Genomic DNA, 21,937 nt, shown 5'->3' with positions numbered 1-21,937 from the left:
GTTTACATATGAGATCATCGCTCATTGGACGGCCAGATCACGTGGTGAATGGCCGCTGTGATTGGCCATTCACCACGATCTGTGATTGGACACGGCCGACACAGATTTTCCACGCAGCGCGCTCGCGGGAGCGCGCTGGGGGCGTGTCACTGGGAGGCCGTTTAAAAACGGCCTCCCGAAAATTCGAGTCCGCGCTGCAGCCGTATATAGGCTGTAGAGCGGACGGGGGGTGGTTAAACTCCTGCATCCTGCCTAACTCATATGAGTGTGGACTTTAATACCCACACACTGCATATATGCATCCATAGAGGACCGAGGTTTCTGTTCTGAGAACACACTCACTGCACTCTCCCAGCACAGTGACTGAGCTGTCAAAGACAGCTCCTGATCTCTAGTAATGATCAAGTGGTCACATGATTGGGCAGGTCTTCTCTCTAAAAACCCTGTTAAAGGGACACCTGAGTTGGACGGAAAGGGGTTAACGTGCAATGTGCCTTTTATGCACTGCATTCTGGTGAGAACCGGCCTTCGTGTGCAATGACTGCTAAAACACCATAATAAAGTCATTTTGGGCTTTCAGCTTCTGTGCTATTTCTTTTATTCAAAACAATTTGTTAGTGTAATTTATTGCTATAACATCACAAACTGATAGATTAGAAAAACAAATGACAAAATAAAGGTTTCCTATCAAATTTTTATTTTTACATTCTAGAATTTATAACAAAATAACCATTTTCTCAGTGTGTCTTTTTGAAAAGTCTATATCATAATATTTTACATGGAGTTTTTAAAATGTTTTTTTTTTTTTTTAGGCTCCTATGTATAAAACCTTCATATACTTAATCAGGTCTATGAATCAAGATGGAACATCAATTGTCCAAAGTATAGTCCAAGCAGCAAAGGTAAGACTGAAGTGGAGGCACCAGCCAATACTTGGCCCTGGGATCCAGTGGCAGCTGGTGCTCCATGGGCCAGGGGGGGGCGTCAGGCAGGCAGACCGCACCATACCCCCCCCCCCCGGACCACATCAGGCCGCACACCATACCCCCCCGGACCACAGGGAGAGACCGGGGAGACAGGAGAGGAGAGAGAGGACAGACAGGACCCCCCCCCCTCACTCACCCTGCCTGGATGCAGCAGGCGGTGGCAGCTTTGGCTTCTCCCCCATCTTCTGTGTCTCCTCCCTCTTTCTCCATGCCCAATGGCATGGCTTCTCCTTTCGGCCAATCGGGAAGCGGGTCTCAAAACCCGCTTCCTGATTGGCCAGGAGGAGGATCCATGTGACAATAGCGAATTTTCATTCGCTATTGTCACACAACTGGGTGGGCTCGGGGCGCACTGCTCTGCGCCCTGAGCCCACCCTTTTTTCTAGCCTGTGAGAGCCTTTGGATTTAATCACATTGCTAAAAAAAAAAAAAAGCCCCATTGAACTCCATGCATCCAGCGCCCCGCATGTATATTAGGGGGCCAGACGCATGGATAGGGGGGCAGCGCCCCTGCACCCCGTAGGACCAGCCGCCACTGCTGGGATCTCAGGAGTGACTCTCTTTCAAAATGCTTGCATATTTTTTTGTTAAATAATTGAGGGAACCTCAACATGGAGTGTTTAATAGCAATAAGTGGCTTATATGTTTTAAGTCCTCTGAAAAGCAATCTGTGTTTGTATCCCTTTTCAGAGGCATTTGACAGGTGGAGAGGAGGTGATGTTATGCCTCTTCATCACCTGTTTTATTCCTATAATTGCTGCACCAATGTATTGCAACAGCAGGGCATTTGCGGTGCTTCCTCATTAACTTAAATGGGACGCATTGGGTGGGCTTACTGTCCACTGAATGCGTCAAAAGGGATAGTTTTTGAACAACCTCATCCACTGCCTTTGCAGGTTAAGGGGGGCACTTAGCACTGTGCATTTTTAACACCCACCCAACTGCAAGTCTAAACAAGCCCTAATTAAATGTTGTATAGTTTATATGAATAATTACCATTTTTATTATTTTGTTAATAAAACCTGTTTTTGTATTATCCTTTATACATCAGCCCAACAGATGTCCTGCACCCCCTTTGCAGCCACATACTGGCTTCATTTATGCACTCCAGTGATGGTTATATGGCATTTTTCAGGGCAGATTTCCTGATAGCGGTGGTGGTTTCTGTACAAAGGATATTAGGTAATTAAGCCCTGGTTCACACCTATGCGATTTTGAACTGTCAAATCACATGACAAATTGCACGACAAGCCACACCCCATTGCTGGCAATGGAACCTTTAAAATTGTTGCGACTCAAGTTGCAGCGACTTTAAAAAAGGTTCCTGCACTACTTTTTGGGGATTTTATTGCAACTTGCATAGACTTCTATAAAACAATATTCCAGAGTGCGCTGTCCTTATACAAATTAATACATCTCATAAGAAACACAGTAACATGCGATAAACATATAATAGACTCATCTTATATTATCAAATCCATATCAATCAAGTCCATATATCATGCACAAAAATTGTGCAAAAATTATAGTGCAAATATGTTAAAGTGTTCAGTTTCAAAACATTAGTATTTCGGTGAAACAATGATTATAATGTGCACCACCATGAAAAGGACTCCTGTGATGACTCCTGAAAGGAGTCATCACAAATGGTTAAATTAGCTTCTTACCAGCTGCTCTGATCCCACTAGGAGATCACTAAATGCCTTGCTGCATAGCAGCCATATACACCACGATCCGAAATACAAAAGCTCCCCGAACTCCTAAGCCGAAAAGACTCCATGGAGGGGATTAAAGTACAGAGGGAGATCCCCATAGTGGAGTATTTCACCAATTGATTTGAATAAAACATTGCAATTGCACCTACAATCTCTAAAAAATAAAACAGCATGTGTTACAAACAGCCAGCAGGTCCAAGTGGTCAACAACAAAAGAAGGGCGCACCGTCTTCATGCATTACCACTAAAAAGGTTTAATAAAATCCGAAGACAACATACATTGTACTCACAAACAAATGATGATTGCGCACATAAAACACAATGGAACCGATTGTCTCCAAAATGACTAGGGAGCCCCTGTACTGGATGACGTGCTGGTGTCTGCAAATGTCTGGCTGGGCTGACGCATTTCGAGGGAGAACTCTCTTCCTCAGAGTCAAAACGTGCTACCTGTGGTCCTGACTTGCAGAACGACGTCACCCTTGAGGCCCCTCCCAACGCATTTCTTCCTAACAAGTGTCATCTGGGGATGGCGATTCCTTTTGGGAGCAATTTTCATAGTGGTGAACATTATCGACATTTTTTTCACCGCAAGAGAGAAGAAATATTGATGTTTTGGAACTGAGCACTTTTTGCACTTTATAACATATTTGCACTATCATTTTTGCGCATGATATATGGACTTGATTTATATGGATTTGTTAATATAAGATGAGTTTCTTATATGTTTAAGGCCTCTTGCACACGATACTCCTGTTTGGGCATCTTGCGGCTTGAAAATGCTCAGTACAGCTTTTTGAGCTAAAATACAGCCCATTAATTGTAATGTGCCTATGCACACAGGCGCGTGAACAAGCGCTGTGTATTCTTCAGTAAGAACAAAATAGAAAAATCTGCATTTTTGGTCAGTAATTTGCGCCTGATGCGCGCAAAAACGCGCACAAACGCGCACAAACGGGCGAATGCGCTCAAATGACCCAAAATGTCAATTGAATATCCAGAACGCTAGAATAAATGTGCGCGCATTTTCGCGCTTACGCGCTCGCGCGAATTTGCGTAAATGCGCGCAAATTTATTCTAGCGTTCTGGATATTCAATTGACATTTTGGGTCATTTTAGCGCATTCGCGCGTTTGTGCGCGTTTGTGCAAGTTTTTGCGCGCATCAGGCGCAAATTACTGACCAAAAATGCAGATTTTTCTATTTTGTTCTTACTGAAGAAAACGCAGCGCTCATTTACGCGGCTGTGTGCATAGGCACATTAAGAATGAATGGGCTCTATTTTAGCTCAGAAAAAAAAAACGCTGTACTGAGCATTTTTAAGCTGCAGTGTGCAAGAGGCCTTAGGCTGTATAAGGACAGGGCACTTTGGAATATTGTTTTTCCTGACAGACTCCATGGCAGCATACGTATCGGGTTTGGCCCCGCCTCCAAACCTACCCATAGGACCTCACTCCCATAAATCTTTGCTCCTGTTCAGCACACGTGTTCTTTTTTTGTCCTCCAAAGGATTACCTGATATCCTACCTGAAGATGGATTCCGGGTGATGGATGGCTCTACCAGTCGGGTATGGAGCTCTCCAATAAGCCCCAGCTGCTGCGGGGTATGGAGTAGGGGCGAAGATGTATGCAGCCTTGGCCAAAAAGCCCAGCTGCTGCGGGTGGCCGGTACCCTAAGAATGAGATAAGTCCGGTGTGTGCATCCATCCCTGGTGATCGGCGGTCCGTGAGTACAAAGTCCTCCATGGCAGCTATTTTGTTTATATTATTGCTTGCTCGTGCCTTTATGTCTTACCTGGTTTTTCTCCTGCCTTCCCTGGTGGCTAGTGGTCCGGGGCCGGTCAGCGATTCACTTCCTGACCGGCCTCCGGTGCGCGCTACTGCGCATGTGCGGCGCCTCGGGAACGAGGCTTGGTTCTCGCGCATGCGCAGTGTAAGCACGGCGCATGCGCAGTAAGCTGGCGTCGGTGGCGATCGCTGATGACGTCACCAGGCGCCATATTTAAACCCCAGAGCTGTCAGCAGTGTTGTGTTTGTACACACTGCTGATACTGGGTGTTACACATACGAAGATCGTTCGTTTTTGTGGTCATTTTGCTGTGCGCTGCCGCTCTGCCTGCTAACCTTGGTTCCTGGTGAGTACTGGCCCCAGTTTGGGAGCAACCCCCCCCCCCCCCCCCCCCGCTTTGCTGGTTTTTCTGACATGCTGTCCGGCTCATTCTTGTAGGTCAGCATCAGAATGGAAGCTACTTTGCCCTCCGGTGGTCAGCCCGCCCCTAACAGGTATTTGGGGCTTCTTGGTGGGGTTGTGGGTTATAGGGGGTGGGGGTAGGAACTCAAGTGTTCCTAGCTTCCTGTCTGTGTTTTCTGTTTTTTCTCTTGTTCACAGCCCTCCTCGTTCAGAGACTAGGCACTCTTCTCAAAGAAGTGAAAGGCGCTCAAGCTCTCGCCACCGGCACTCTACTGGAAAGTCCCGTTCGGGCTCACATCATCGTAAAGCGTCCACTTCAGCCAGCCACGCACAGAGACCTGACAAAGCAGGTTGCAGGGGCTGTGGCGCTAGTGTCCCGGAGAGGAAGCTTTTCTGTGACAGATGTTTCTCCCAGGCTGCGGGAGAAAGGGATACTTCCGATCAACGCATTGAGGCTTTGGTCAAGAGAGTGGTAAAGGACTCTTTGGCAGAGTTGGGTGTCAGTCGTTCTCAAGACACTGCAACGGCTTCCCCAAGCCCTTCCCCTGTAGCACTACAGGTACAGGAAGATTTCGAGTCGGCCCACACAAGCCATCAGTCGATGCTCTTGTCGGGTAGCGACTCTGAAGATGAAGATCCCTGCTTGGGTTTTGAATATACCTTGGTGCCTTCCCTGGTTAAAGCGGTCAGAGAGACCTTAAATTGGGAAGAGTCAGCTGTTCCCCCTCCCAAGCAGAAGAAGTACTTTAAACAGCTCAATAAGGAGCGTGTTAATTTTCCCTTCCTGGGAGAGTTGGGTGAAATCATCTTGGAGGAGTGGAAAAAGGTGGAACGAAAGAATTCCTTAGTATCCAAGATGGCTAAACTTTACCCCTTCAAAGAGGATGATGTGAAACATCTTGAGTCTCCTCCCCTAGTTGACGCAGCAGTCATGAGACTGGTCAAGCACGTGACCCTTCCCTTAGAGGATACGGTCTCATTTAAAGACCCGTTGGACCGAAGGATGGACTCTGATTTGAAGAGAATCTACCTTACAGCAGGTATGGCCTGTAAACCAGTCCTGGCTTTGGCTGCTCTATCCAAAGCCATGGAGTCTTGGGCTGATGTGGTAGACGAATCGGTCAGATCGGTTTCGGAGGAGGTGGCCAGAAGCGCTCCAATCCAGGAGCTTAGGCTGGGCGCGTCGTTCCTTGGGGAGGCTTCCATAGACTTGATCCGTCTATTGGCAAGAGTTATGCTGTCCTCGGTCACAGCTAAGAGAGCTCTTTGGCTCCGCCCTTGGGTTGCGGATCCGGCATCAAAGCAAGTTTGGTGCCGTATTCCCTTTGAGGGGTCCTCCCTTTTCGGGAATAAACTTGACGAGGCCATAGCCCGGGCTACAGGCGGTAAGTCTGGGTTTCTTCCCCAGGATCGGCGCCAGTTCAACGTCAAGAAAGGACAGCCTACCAGAAAATTTGTGCCTGACCGGGCCAGGGAAGCTCGTTCTTATAGACCTGGTCGGGAGTTCAACCGGAACTGGAGATCCAGACAGTCTTCCAGGAAGACGACAAAGAACGTCTCCTCGGGGGACCGTGAGCCCACTAAGTCCTTTTGAAGGTGGGCCCGCTCAGACATGTCGGGTGGGTGCGCGTCTACGCTCCTTCCGACATGTCTGGGCGGCTTCGATTCAGGACCCCTGGGCCGTCAGGACGGTGTCTTCAGGCCACAAGTGGGTCTTCAAGGAGAGGCCAGGCTCAAGGTTCCTGCCTACTGCCATACCATGCCTAGAAGAAAGGCGTCAGATTTTGTTTTCTTACGTCGAAGCTCTCATTGCTCAAGGGGCTGTCATCTCCGTTCCAGAGTCCGAGCGAGGCCAAGGAATATATTCTCCGCTCTTTCTGGTCCAAAAGAAGAACGGATCATGGAGACCAGTAATAGATTTGACCTTCTTGAACAAATTCATAAAAAAAGAAAGGTTCAAAATGGAGACCCTGTTGTCCATACAGCAGTCAGTCCAGCCGGCAGATTGGATGGTGTCCATCGACTTGAAAGACGCCTACTTTCATGTCCCTGTGGACGAAGATTTTCAAAGGTTTCTCCGGTTCGAAGTGGGAGGATTACATCTTCAGTTTATCTGTCTCCCATTCGGGCTCTCAACATCTCCACGGACCTTTTCAAAAATCTTATTGGCCGTGGTAGCCCTACTGAGATTGAAAGGTATCCGTCTTCACCACTATTTGGACGATCTACTCCTGTTGTCCCAAGACAGAGACCAACTATTAGTTCATCTGGAGCAGGTCGTGTCCACTCTCCAGAAGTTTGGTTGGTTACTCAACAAGGAGAAGAGTCACCTGATTCCAACTCAGTCCCTGATCTACTTGGGCGCTCTGTTCGACACAGAGAAGGCGACTATCTCTCTTCCAGAGGAAAAGATAGGGACTCTTCGAGACAGGATTCGCTTTGCCCTCTCATCCTCTCATCTTCAGGCACGTCAATGCCTGAAGGTGATCGGGACTATGGTCGCAGTAGTCCCCATGGTGAAGTGGGCCCTGTGGAGGATGAGACCCTTTCAGAAGGGATTCCTTCAGCAATGGGATACGTGGCATCTGGATCAACGCATCTTCTTAACCCCTTCAATGAGAGCGAGTCTCCCCTGGTGGTTATGCAGAGACCACCTGCTGAACTGCCACTCTCTGAGGCCAGCTCCGTGGGTAGTGGTTACCTCGGACGCCAGCAACATAGGCTGGGGTGCCCACTGTCTGTCGGAGGTGGCACAGGGCAGGTGGGAGTTTTCCACTCGAGGAATAGTATCCAACATACTAGAACTCCGAGCAGCATTCCAAGCTCTTTGAGCATTTGCTCACCTGACAAAAGACCAACCTGTCATGCTGCGCCTGGACAACACCTCAGCAGTGGCATACATCAGGAAACAAGGGGGAACACGCAGCTGGTCCCTATTGAGGGAAGTGGAGCCGATTATGTCCTGGGCACAGAAAAATCTCTCGAATCTTTCAGCGGTTTATGTTCCAGGAGTCCAGAATGTCAAAGCAGACTTCTTGTCCAGAGTGGATCTGGACAACAACGAGTGGTCCCTTCACAAGGAAACGTTCAACTGGATCCTAACATTGGGGCTTTCTCCAGAGGTAGACCTCTTCGCCTCCCCCTGCAATCACAAACTGCCGAAGTACTACTCAAGATTCAGAGATCCACAAGCATCAGGGATAGATGCACTCTCGGATCAGTGGAGATTCCACAGGGCATACGCCTTCCCACCAATTCCGATTGTGTTGCAGTTCCTTCGGAGACTCAGGTCGGAGCCAGTGGAGGTAGTGGCGGTGATTCCCTTCTGGCCGAACAGGCCATGGTTTCCCCTTCTGACACTACTCAGTGTCCGAGACCCAATCCCGCTACCCTTCAGACCGGATCTGTTGTCCCAGGGGTCTGTACTCCATCCGTGCCCAGACCGTTTACATCTCAGGGTCTGGATGTTGAGAGGAGGAGGTTACAGGCTTTAGGCTGTCCAGAAACGGCAATCTCGACATTACTTAGTGCTAGAAGAAGCTCAACGAACAGGGTGTATCAGAGAATCTGGGAAAAATTTTCTGCACAACTGAATACAAGGCCTGATCCTCAATCTTCAATTAAGATCCAGGATGTATTGAGCTTTCTCCAATCAGGACTGGATTTGCCTCTATCAGTGAGTTCGCTCAGAGTCCAGGTCTCGGCTATTTCCGCTTTTACAGGGATCTCCTGGGCCACTCATGCCCTAATTCGTCAGTTCTTCCAAGGGGCAGTGAGAATCAGACCTCAGAGAAAACCCAGGTTTCCCAAGTGGGATCTGCCACTAGTTCTGGATTTCCTGGCGAGTCAGATTCAAGACATGTCTGATTCCTTGACCATAAGAGAGCTTACACTGATAACAGTGTTTCTGGTAGCTATAACCTCAGCAAAAAGAGTGTCGGAAATTGGGTCCTTTGGGACACAAGAGCCTTTCTTAACCTTTTTTCCTGACAGAGTGGTGCTCATCCCCATGCTGGATGCGAGACCAAAAAGGACCTCTGTCTTCCATGAAAACATAGAAACAGTATTACCAACCTTTAGACAGGAAGAGGAAGAATCTTCGGTTCATCCGCTGGATGTTGGAGAGTGTATTAAGAAATATTTAGATGCCACTTCCTCTTTCAGAAAATCAGAACATCTCTTTGTTACCTTCTATGGAAAAAACAAAGGTTCAAGAGCCTCGACGAGATCCATTTCCTCTTGGATCATCCAGACCATCCAGTGGGCTTATAGGGCTAAGGGCTTGACCCCTCCAGCAGTAGTTACAGCTCATTCGACGCGGAGCATCTCTACCTCCTGGGCAGTATCCAGACATGTGGCTCCTGAAGTCATTTGCAGAGCAGCGTCGTGGTCCTCTATTAACACTTTCTTATCCCATTACTGTGTTGAGCCAGCGGCTCTTTTTTCTGTGAATTTCGGTTTGCAAGTCCTGTCTGTTTGACAAAATGCATTAAACTTTTCTGTTCAGCACCTGCCCACCCTGTGTGTACGGCGAGTTATTTCCCGATACGTATGCTGCCATGGAGTCTGTCAGGAAAACGGAAAATTTATATCAAATACTTACCGTAATTTTCCTTTCCTGATGGACTCCATGGCAGCAGGAGTTCCCTCCCGGATTTCTGTGGAGGATAGTTACAGAACACGTGTGCTGAACAGGAGCAAAGATTTATGGGAGTGAGGTCCTATGGGTAGGTTTGGAGGCGGGGCCAAACCCGATACGTATGCTGCCATGGAGTCCATCAGGAAAGGAAAATTACGGTAAGTATTTGATATAAATTTTCCGTTTTTTTTTGTAGTTTACTGCAAAGTTTACTTTACTTTTTAATGTTTTACTTAAAGTTTAGTTTACTTTTAGATGCAGCAGTCCTTTTATTTTATTTTAAAACATAAACATAGTTTTGTCACTTAGTTTATTCACTAATGGTGATCTTAATATTTTTTAGCAAGCGCACCAATATTGTTTGGGTTTAAAGTTGCATAGACTTCTGTTAAATTAAATCGCAAGCCACAAATAAACCCCTCTGATCTGCAGCTTTGAAATCGCACTGAAGTAGCACGATTTCAAAACCACATTGATGTGAACCACGGCCTAAAGAGGCAAAATATTGAAAATAATTCGTAAAATTCCAAGAACACATTAAAGCTAATCTGAGATTTTAGGGTTTGTGTTTGCACCTACTTTATGAAGAATCTTTTGGGGTTTATGTAAATGACAGAAAACAGCAACCTGGAAAGTAACAGTCCCAGCAGGAAAGGGGCAGCTAAGGAGAAGGGATGCTGTGACCAAGGCTTTGTGCTGAAACGCACAAGCTGTTTTTTAACCCACCTATATTTAGCAATAAACACTGTGTTTTTTGGACTCTGGAGTTTCCGGCTACCTTTCCTTTGAATAAATGAGAAGGGATGCATCTGGTAATTTGTTGCTGTGGTCATTCCCCATTGCATCATGCTGATATTTAACCACTTCAGCTCCGGAAGGTTTTACCCCCTTAATGACAAGGCCATTTTTTTGCGATTCGGCACTGCGTTACTTTAACGTAATACCCAAATACAATTGATGTCCTTTTTTCCCACAAATAGAGCTTTCTTTTGGTGGTATTTGATCACCTCTGCGGTTTTTAGATTTTTGCGCCATAAACATAAAAAGAGCGACAATTTTGAACAAAACGCTATATTTTTTACTTTCTGCTATTAAAAACATTCCCAATAAAAAATTTTAAAAAATCTAATTTTTTATCAGTTTAGGCCAATTTGTATTCTGATATATATTTTTGGTAAAAAAAAATCCCAAAAAGCGTATTTTAATTGGTTTGTGCAAAAGTTACAGCGTTTACAAACTACGGGATCGATTTTTGGAATTTTTATTTATTTTTTTGTTTTTATTAGTAATGGCGGCGATCAGCATTTTTTAGCGGGACTGCGACATTGCGGCGGAGAGATCGGGCCCCTAACTGACATTTTTGACACTTTTTGGGGACCAGTGACAATAATACAATAATCAATGCTAAATATTATGCACTGTTACTGTATAAATGGCACTGACGGGGAAGGGGTTAACACTGGGGGTGATCAAAGGGGTTAATGTGTACCTAAATGTGCTTACTAAAGCTGGATACACACTATCCAACTTTTGTGGTTAGATTTCCTTCAGATTTACCTTTTCTATGTAGAGCAAGGGCCTGCCAGATTGCATACAAATTGAAAGTGTTTAGGTTTGACCTCATATTATATGGTTTTGGTAAGTCTAAAGGAAAAAGTCTTCAGAAAATCTTATAGTGTGTATGGCCCATAACTGTGTAGCTTAGCTTAGCTGAAACTTCTGATCTCTCCCTGCCTGTCTCACAGAAGACTCACCTGCTTTGTTTACATAAGTCTTCTGTCAGTTTATCTGATGACCAGGGGAGGAAGGCAGCGATCGCCGTCGCTCCTCCTGCGGCCGGCCTCCTACTGTGTCTAAACACACGAAACCTTGTGCACAAAATCACATAATTCTACGTGATTTTGCGCAGCCAGGCTGCCCTGCCGCAGTAATACTACAGTGGGCGGTCGGCAAGAGGTAAATGTCAATTAGACCCCCCGATTTGCTTATGATACAGATTAATGTAAGTTGGGTAAGGATGTTTTTCCATATAAAATAAGCGTACTGTTTGAACCCTGAGCGAAAAAAAAAAAAAATTCCTCGCCATATGTACATTGAAAGTTTGAAATCAATGTTTCTCAGTCACTTTAGAAAACCAAGGATAGAAAAGAAAACTATCTTAAGACTGTATCTTATATTTGCCCTCGTACAACCACTTTCCTACAGGTATTTATATAGTCTTATCTGTTTTTGCAGCTTTTTACATATTGTACAAAGTACATTTACAGGAGCTTCCAGGGGCTCCACATAGGGCAATTTAACCTACCGGCAATACTTTAGAGTGTGGGAGGAAACTGGAGTATCCAGAAGAAGCCCACACAAGCACATAGGGGAACATACAAACTGCATGCAGATAGTGTCCTGACAGGGGTTATGAAACAAAGGCCCCAGTACCGCAAGGCAGAAGTGCTAACCGCTAAGCCATCGCAGCTTCATAATCTGTGGAGAGCGGCAAGCAGTCGTTGTAGGAGGCACAGATGGCTGGTAGACTTGATCAGGTAGCGGCGGTATATCCTTGTCTTCTATGGCTTTAATACCGCATTTTCAAACCAGTCCTTAACAAGAATTTTGTTTTCATTTACCCATTTGATGTTTGCCTTGGTCTTCTCTATTGATTGCTCCAGAGTTCGTGTAGCTGAGCCAAAACCTATGGCTTCATTATCCTTTTTAAATTGTTCAAACTGGTGGGAAAGAGAATGACATCATTATTAGGAGAAAATTAAAACTTTCCATTCCTGCACATCTATGTGTATACGATTACATGATATTTTCTTGTATCAAAGTTACCCCTTTCTACAAACCACAACGGTTTCTATTATACACTGGGCAAAATTATAAAAACGCAACACTTTTTTTTTTTGCCCCCATTTTTTATGAGCTGAACTCAAAGATCTAAGACTTTTTCTATGTACACAAAAGGCCTATTTCTCTCAAACATTGTTCACAAATCTGTCTAAATCTGTGTTACTGAGCACTTCTCCTTTGCCGAGATAATCCATCAACCTCACAGGTGTGGCATATCAAGATGCTGATTAGACAGCATGATTATTGCACAGGTGTGCCTTAGCCTGGCCACAATAAAGGCCACTCTGAAATGTGCAGTTTTATCACACAGCACAATGCCACAGATGTCGCAAGTTTTGAGGGAGCGTGCAATTGGCATGCTGACTGCAGGAATGTCCACCAGAGCTGTTGCCCGTGAATTAAATGTTTATTTCTCTACCATAAGCCGTCTCCAAAGGTGTTTCAGAGAATTTGGCAGTACATGCAACCGGCCTCACATCCGCAGACCATGTGTAACCACACCAGCCCAGGACCTCCACATCCTTCACCTCCAAGATCGTCTGAGACCAGCCACCCGGACAGCTGCTGCAACAATCGGTTTGCATAACCAAAGAATTTCTGCACAAACTGTCAGAAACCGTCTCAGGGAAGATCATCTGCATGCTCGGTGTCCTCATTGGGGTCTCGACCTGACTGCAGTTCCTCGTCGTAACCGACTTGAGTGGGCAAATGCTCACATTGGTTGGCATCTGACACTTTGGAGAGGTGTTCTCTTCTCAGATTAATCCCGGTTTTCACTGTACAGGGCAGATGGCAGACAGTGTATATGGCGTTGTGTGGGTGAGTGGTTTGCTGATGTCAACGTTGTGGATCGAGTGGCCCATGGTGGCGGTGGGGTTATGGTATGGGCAGGCGTATGTTATGGACAATAAACACAGTTGAATTTTATTGATGGCTTTGTGAATGCACAGAGATACCGTGACGAGATCCTGAGGCCCATTGTTTTGCCATTCATTCACGACCATCACCTCATGTTGCAGCATAACACAGATTTAGACAGATTTGTGAACAACATTTTAGAGAAATAGGCCTTTTGTGTACATAGAAAAAGTCTTAGATCCTTGAGTTCAGCTCATGAAAAATAGGGGCAAAAACAAAAGTGTTGTGTTTAAAATGTTGTTCAGTGTAGGTTGAGCTTATCCAAAATGTTAGGCAAAATCTAACAACTTATGCTTCATGCACACAGGGCTCTTCTGAATGTGTTTCTCCTGACAGGACAAAACAACAAAGTGTTTCTGCTGCCCAAATGCTCATTCCATAAACGCATTTTTGTGCCTCTAAACACTCCCCTTCTAATACGCCTGTAAACGCCTATATGTGCATGGACACATAGGGGTTCATTTACTAAAACTGGAGAGTGCAAAGCTTAATAGAACAAGTTGAAGTTAGAAGCTGATTGGCTACTATGCAGAGCTGCACCAGATTTTACACTCTCCAGTTTTAAGTAAATCCACCCCATAGGCTAACATAGAGGCAGAAAAAAAAAAAAACGCCACACACCCTTAAATGCAGCATTTTTAAATTTGTGACACTGTGTGAGGCCTTAAAGTCATTCAGAATGATTTGTGTAAACTGGCACAGAGAAAGTGCTATCATTGCCCATGCCAACCCTTTAAGCTATTTGTACCATATTCCTATAAACACTAATTAGTCAGCGGCTCCTCTGGGAAGCATCTAAGGCCTCCAACACACAGGAGTAAAAAATGAAGCATTTGTTAATCCCCTTTCACACGGAGCGGACTGTATTGCGATCCGCTCCGGCACTTTTTTTTTTTCACAGAGACGGATGACATTTGTGTCATCTGGTTCGTATGTTCGCATATCATCCCCGTTTACGGATGATATACCGACATAATGTATGTCTATGTGAATGCGGATGTCAGCGGATGACACCGCTGACATCCAATTTTGCGTCCGTTCCTTTTTTCAAACGTAAGAAAAATAGGGTTCTGTTCCATTCCAAAAAACGGAACAGAACTGGAAGGATAGTCATCTGCAGACATCCGCAATCCCATTGACATGCATTATGTCCGTATATCACCCGCAAACGGATGGAGTGATATACAGACATACGGAGCACCCGTGTGAAAGGGGCCTTACTGATTTGAAATGAGATGCATTGTTGTCTATGGAACAATGCACACAAAGATCAGTAATACAGCGATGAGGACAGAGCCGAAAAACAAAAATAGAAAATGTTAAATTTGAGTGCAGTAATTTACTCACATATGCGTATTTACGCATTCATAAGCATGTTTACTTGAGTATAAATGAGTATATAACAATACAGGCAATGAAGAAGGATTTACTCATCTATAGAGTATTTACATTATATTACCAAAATTATTGGGACACCTGCCTTTACACGCACATGAACTTTAATGGCATCCCAGTCTTAAGGCCCGTACACACGATATGAAATTCGGAAGGAAAATTTTGTCCGAAGAACGATCTGCCGATTTTCGGATTGTTAGTACAGTGCTTTCAACAGCCGATTACGGATTTTCGGACGACAAAAACTGGATGTGCAGGCTATAAATTTTTTATTGTACGTCAACACAACGTCCGATTTTCGTTTAATTAGTACAGTTTTCGTCGGAAAAAAATCATAAGAGCAAGACTAGGCATGCTTAGAAATGAAAGAACACATACAAAACAATTCAACACATTACATCACTTCTGAAGTTGAATTCTCGTATGAAAGTAACCTTTTCACTTTCCACATGAGACGAGCATGCAAAAAAAAACAGACGACAGATCGTTCGATAATCTGATCGTGTGTACGAGGCTTTAGTCTGTAGGGTTCAATATCGAGTTGGCCCATCCTTTAACAGCTTCAACTCTTCTAGGAAGGATGTCCACAAGGTTTAGGAGTGTGTCTATGGGAATGTTTGACCATTCTTCCAGAAGCACATTTGTGAGGTTAGGCACTGATGTTGGAGAGAAGGCCTGATAGCAGTCTCCGCTCTAATTCATTGCAATGGTGTTCTATCGGGTTGAGGTCAGGACTCTGTGCAGGCCAGTCAAGTTGCTTCACCCCAAACTCGCACATCCATGTCTTTATAGACCTTGCTTTGTGCACTGGTCCAAATCATTTGGTGCAGGGGGGGGGGGGGTTATGGTGTGGGGTTGTTTTTCAGGGGTTGGGCTTGGCCCCTTAGTTCCAGTTAAGGGAACTCTTAAGGTGTCAGCATACCAAGACATTTTGGACAATTTCATGCTCCCAACTTTGTGGAAACAGTTTGGGGATGGCCCCTTCCTGTTCCAACATGACTGCACACCAGTGCACAAAGCAAGGTCCATAAAGACATGGATGAGCGAGTTTGGGGTGGAGGAACTTGACTGGCCGGCACAGAGTCCTGACTTCACCCCGATAGAACACCTTTGGGAAAAAATTAGAGTGCAGACTACGAGCCAGGCCTTCTCGTCTAACATCAGTGCTTGATTGATCGATCGACTTTGGTACAACCAGCCTGCCAGATTTTACATTGTATTATTGCTAGCAGCTGGCAATATAATGGCTCAGTGGGAGGGATTCCCCTGTCAATACTGTCTGTGTTGAAGGGTAAATTGAGTTATTTTATTTCTGGCAACCCATGATTGCAGGAAAGAATTTTGCTCCATGGCTTAGTGTTTTCTTTCCTCTATTTTTAAAAATAAGCCTTGGGAAAACATTACTCTACTTTGCTTCTTGTAAATTCATGCTTTTAAAAGCCTCAACAAATTCTTCTGATGACCTAATACTAACGTATGCACATACCTGCTTTAGGTCAAAATCTGTTGAGAATCTTCTAGTAACTCCTGAAATCAGGTAACCAAATGAGAATGAAGAGCTTCCAAACCTACATAGGAAAAGTGAAAAACAAAATATTCTTTACGCTTGGGTATATACTGTATAGACCTGACTAATTATCACATATTTCATTTTTTGACATTCGGTAAAGCTGGTGTACAATTATCTTGACTAAAGGATTAGTCAACTTGGGTCCTTAAAGCGGAGTTCCACTGGCTTTTGTGTTTATTAAAAGTCAACAGCTACAAAAAGTGTAGCTGCTGACTTTTAATAAACACATAATCACTTGTCCCATAGTCCAGCGATCCGGCCGGAGAGGGGCCTCGGTTTGCTCCCTCTTTTCCCCATGGCGCCGGCATCTCTAGTGTGGGCACCCGGCTGTGACAGCTTGCGGCTTCACAGCCGGGTGCACACTGCGCATGTGTGAGTCGCGCTGCACGTCCTGAATGGACGGGCAATCTTCTTGGATCTAAGACGTGTCCCAGAACATTGCAGGGAGGAAGGGGGAGAGGAGAACTTCAGCCCGAGCCGCTTAGGCGGCCCAAGCGGAAGTAGGAGCGGGCACCTGTCAAGTCTAGGTACCGCCCCCCCCCCCCAAAAAAAAATGACATTCCAAATGTGGCATGTCAGGGGGTCAGAACCACTTAAAGCGGAAGTTCCACTTTTGGGTGGAACTCTATGTTAAGCACTAGAATAAAGACTCAGACTGCGCGACATGGGTTTAATACGGCCACATCAGCCAATTTATTAATCAAAGAATAAATAACATCACATTTACCATAACAATAAGTACAAAATTCAACAATGAACTTCTAACAATGCCCAACAACAAGCAGTCTTTGGGTTTCCTTAAGGCACAATTTTAGCTGTAATTGTCCATGTCCTCAGCCGCGCTCCAACCGGCTTGAAGACGTTACAACCTCACACATACTTCCAATTTTCACCCCCAGGGGACCTAGCTCCTGGTAGAACAACCACAAACCAAATGGGGAGCGCCTTACCCTAGATGGGCCCCCACCATTAGGTAAAATGTAAGTAATCACTGACCCCCCCCCCCCCCCCCCAATGACCCCCTGACCCATCAACTGCTGTGACAAAACACGCAACAGACAATCGTGTATTCTTTTTTTTTATTTTATTTTTTTATTTGTTCTGTAATTTTCTTTTTTTGTATAAACTCAATTAGAGTTGAAAAAAACACAAAAATATTCCCACAACCCGTACTCCTCAGCAACCATTAACATAAGGGCGGGTGGAAAGGAAGTTACCTCTTCTCCTGAATTCTTTGGACTGAACCCAAAACCACCTATCTGCGTTGACCCTAACATCTGCTCCCTGCCCATCCAGCCTTTTCCTTCAATCAGGTAAGGACTACTCCCTTTGCAACCCCTCTGACCTAGCTGACCCTTCCCTGACCCTGTTCCTCCTTAATCATGCTGCCCCTTCGTCCATTTTCTCCTCCGGGCCTCACTTTATAACCTTATAGTAGCAATACATCAGGCTTATTTTAATTGAAGGATTATTTCCAGAATCCCTCAGTGGAATCAATGATAGTTACCTGCTGGAAAACCTATTTCTGCTAGACAAATTCTATCATATTGTATCTCATTACTTATACTTGACCTTTGTGAAGAGCTTGGAGCCCTGCTCTAATCTTCTCTTGATCCTTGGATTGATGGGGTGTCGGCGTCTAAATGTACTCATCTAGAAAGTAATGCTGGCCATACAATAGCCGAAAAATAATTTCAAAATCTGTCATTTGGTCCATTCGTTTCTCGTCCTAGGCACACCTAGAAAATTGGTTTTAACTTTTCAGAGCTGAAAAATCAAAGGAACAGCTTGGAAAATTCTGCCGAATGAACCAGTAGCGGCTGGTGCTTCCCCCACAGTCTCCTCCCCGGGTCGAGCTTCCCCTGCGTCTCCTCCCTCCTCCCTCGCCAATAGGATGGCTTCTCCTTTCGGCCAATGGGGAAACGCTTTTAAGAACCTGGCCAGGAGGAGAATCTGTGTGACAATAGCGAATATTCATTTGCTATTGTCACACAACTGGGTGGGCTCAGGGTGCAGTGTGCTCTGTGCCCCGCGCCCCAAGCACACCCTTTTTTGAAGCCTATTAGAACCTCTGGCTCCAATCACGTGCTTCAAAAAAAAAAAAAAAACCCATTGAAATCTATGCGTCCGGCGCCCTGCATGTAGATAAGGGGGCCGGATGCAGGGATAGGGGGGATGGAGCCCCTGCACCCCCAATCGACGGACCGACTGGAATGAACAATAAATGGAAAGGTTAGTGTGTTTCTCGCCCAAACTGTTTGCACTAGGCATATGTGACAAAATTAACGAAAAACTGATTAATTTATGTCCATTGAACGATTTATCGATCAAAATTCGGTCATTACATGATGGCACGATCGTCTGCTCTCACGGCCGAGTGCTCGTTTTTTGGAAATGAGTTTGAACGATTTTTCTTATAGTGTATGGCCAGCCTAACAGGCATGTGAATAGAAAGAAGTGAAATGCATCAGATGGCGGCGTTGGTGGAGAAGCGTGGACTGAGGCTGCTTCTTATTTCTATACTATACAGGCTGGTCAGGAGAGCGGCTTTCTTTCTATTTACATTCCTCATACTTGACCTGGACATACACCAGAAGAATTTCGTAGGAACAGTATGGAAAAAAATAAATAAATGTGGATTTTATTTAGGAAAAATTGTCGATATTGTAATGAGACCTGTTTAACCACTTCAGCCCCGGAAGCATTTGCCTCCTTAACCACTTGCCGACCGCCGCACGCCGATCTACGTCGGCGGTCAGCCCCTCACAGACAAAGTGACGTAGGGCTACGTCACTAGCTTGTGAGGGTCTAGGGAGCGAGCGCGCGCCGCCGGAGGCGCGCTCCCGCTCCCGCGTGGTCACGGACCCCCCCGTGCGTGTGACCGGCGGACCCGATGTCCGCCGGCCACTCTGCGATCGGCGGGGGAGAGGGAGAAAGTCAGGCAGCTTGTGTAAACAAGCTGCCTGTCATTCTCCCCTCTGTATGAGAGCGGATCATATGGATCTACTATGTAGATCCGTTGATCACTCTGCATACAGCTGAAGCCACAGCCAATCACAGTAAGAATCACGCCCCTAGGGACACACACAGCCCCTCCCTCTCAAATAAAGTTAACCCCTTCACTACCAGTGTATTTTTACAGTAACAGTGCATATATATAGCACTGATTACTGTAGAAATGTCACTTGTAACCCCAAAAGTGTCAAAAATGTCAGTCAAGGGTCCGATCTGTCCGCCCCAATGTCGCAGTACCGCAAAAAAAATCGCAGATCGCCGCCATTACGCGTTAAAAAAAAAAAACAACAAAAATGACAAAAATCTTTCCCTTAGTCAGTAAACGCAATAACTTTTGCGCAAACCAATCAAAATACGCTTTTTGCGATTTTTTTTTACCAAACATAGGTAGCATAAAACAAATTGGCCGAAAATGTTAAAAAATTTTGATTTTTACATTTTTTTGGGGGGGGGAATTTCATATAAAAAAAAGGGAAAAATATTGCTATTTTTGCAAAATTGACGCTCTTTTTTTGTTTATAGCACGTGATCAAAAAATCGCACAGGTGATCAAATACCACCAAAAGAAAGCTCTGTTTGTGGGAAAAAAAGGACGCCAAATTCGTTTAGGTACAGCGTCGCACGACCGCGCAATTGTCCGTTAAAGTCACGCAGTGCCGAATCGCAAAATACCCCCTGGTCGTTTAGCAGCCAAATCCTCCGGGGCTTAAGTGGCTAATGACCAGGCCATTTTTTGTGATTTGGCACTGCGTTATTTTAACTGACAATTGCGCGGTCGTGCGACGCTGTACCTGTATAAAATTGATGTATTTTTTTCCCCCACAAATAGAGCTTACTTTCGGTGGTATTTGATCAACTGTGCGTTTTTTTTTGTTTTTTTTGCGCTATAAACAAAAAAAGCAACAATTCTGAAAAAAAAAAAAAAACAATATTTTTCACAATCTGCTATATAACATTCCCAATAAAAAAAAAATGTAAAATTTAAATTTTTTCATCATTTTAGGCCAATTTGTATTCTGCTACATATTTTTGGTAAAAAAAATTCCTATTTTTATTGGTTTATGCAAAAGTTATTGTGTTTACAAACTAGGGGAAAAATTGATGTCATTTTTATTTATTTATTTTACTAGTAATGTTGAGTACCCCCACAGTAAGCAGCTTTCTATGGGGGCACCCGAGCCGAGCTGCTGCTTTGTGTGTCTATTCAGACACGGAGCTTCCATTCGGCTCGCCCCCTCTATCACCTGATTGGATTCACAGTGGTGGGAGCCAGTGGCGCTGCAGCTGTGTCTTAGCCAATCCTGAGGGAGAGTCCCAGACAGCCAAGGGGCTGGAAAGAGATGGGGCTCAGGTAAGTATTAGAGGGGCTGAGGGGGGCTGCTGCACACAGAAGGTTTTTTATCTTAATGCATAGAATGGATTAAGATAAAAAAAACCTTCTGACTTTACAACTCCTTTAAACTCTTCCTCCCAAATATGCAGCCTTGGCTTCAGGGGGTTGTACCTGGGTGATGCCTGCAGCTAGGGGCATCACCCCGGCATCTTTTTTAAGGGCCGACGGTCAGCTTTCTTGTAATACCAACCGATGCAGCTGAGCAGCTGCTTGGTTGTTATTACAAGGAGAGGGAGTGGGGGACACGTCACTTCCCGCCGCCTTCCGTGGCTTGCCCGGGTCTCCCATTCCACCGGGAGGCCCGATTGACCAGCCAACACGTTTCCCATAGCTGGCTGAAGACCTGAACAAAGCCGAATTCGGCTCTGATCGGGTCTCCTATGTAGAAACCTGGAATCTATGTCATGACATCACTTCCGGGTACTGGGGCCTTAAAGGCACCAGATTTGAAAAAGAAATTACAGCATTCAAAACCGCCAAACTTGGTGTTTTGAATGCTTTTAAGTGCAAAGGAGGGATTTGAGGTATTTTAGACCCCCCCAGATCCCTCCATAAAGAGGGATAAAATGTAAAGGGACAGTGTAAAAAAAATTAAATAAATAAAAAAAATAAGAAAACAAAATAAAAAATTCAAAGCGCCACGTCCCTCTGGGCTCTTGCGCAGAAGCGAACGCATATGTAAATGGTGTTCAAACCACACATGTGAGGTATCGCCGCGATCATTAGAGAGAGAGCAATAATTCTAGCACCTCCTTTGTAACTCTGAACAGGTAACCATTAAAAGTTTTTAACCACTTTACCACCGGAGGATTTTGCTGTCTTACGTCCAGGCCACTTTTTGCGATTCAACGCTGTGCGACTTTAACTGACAATTGCACGGTCATGCGACGCCATACCCAAACGGAATTTACGCCCTTTTTTCCCACAAACAGAGCTTTCTTTTGGTGGTATATGATCACCTGTGCGATTTTTACTTTTTGCGCTATAAACAAAAAAAGAGAGTTTATTTTGAAAAAATAACAATATTTTTAACATTTTTTTATATGAAATTCCCCCCAAAAAAATGTAAAAATCAAATTTTTTTTAAAATTTTTGGCCAATTTGTTTTCTGCTACCTGTGTTTGGTAAAAAAAATTGCAATAAGCGTATTTTGATTGGTTTGCGCAAAAGTTATTGCGTTTACTAACTAAGGAAAACATTTCTGTCATTTTTGGTGTTTTTTTTTAACGAGTAATGGCGGCGATCTGCGATTTTTTTTGCGGGACTGCGACA

The 21,937-nt window shown here is 44.9% G+C and overlaps 1 protein-coding gene across 1 annotated transcript in view; it reads right to left on the bottom strand.

Annotated features, from left to right (window-relative positions):
- Positions 1–12,068: 12,068 nt before the first annotated feature.
- The window catches only part of ANPEP (alanyl aminopeptidase, membrane), a 147,391-nt gene continuing 137,522 nt past the window's right edge, over positions 12,069–21,937 (bottom strand). The window contains exons 20-21 of the mRNA XM_082253221.1: positions 16,174–16,255; positions 12,069–12,250 (exon numbers count right to left, since the gene is read on the bottom strand). Of these exons, the coding sequence (XP_082109347.1) occupies positions 12,092–12,250; positions 16,174–16,255 (241 nt within the window). The 3' untranslated portion in view covers positions 12,069–12,091. The remainder of the gene's footprint in view (positions 12,251–16,173; positions 16,256–21,937) is intronic.

The sequence above is a fragment of the Pelophylax lessonae genome, assembly GCF_965119305.1.
Source record: "Pelophylax lessonae genome assembly, chromosome: 4".
NCBI lineage: Eukaryota > Metazoa > Chordata > Amphibia > Anura > Ranidae > Pelophylax > Pelophylax lessonae.
The sequence above is the reverse complement of the archived record's forward strand: the minus strand, read 5'-3'. Positions and strand labels throughout refer to the sequence as shown.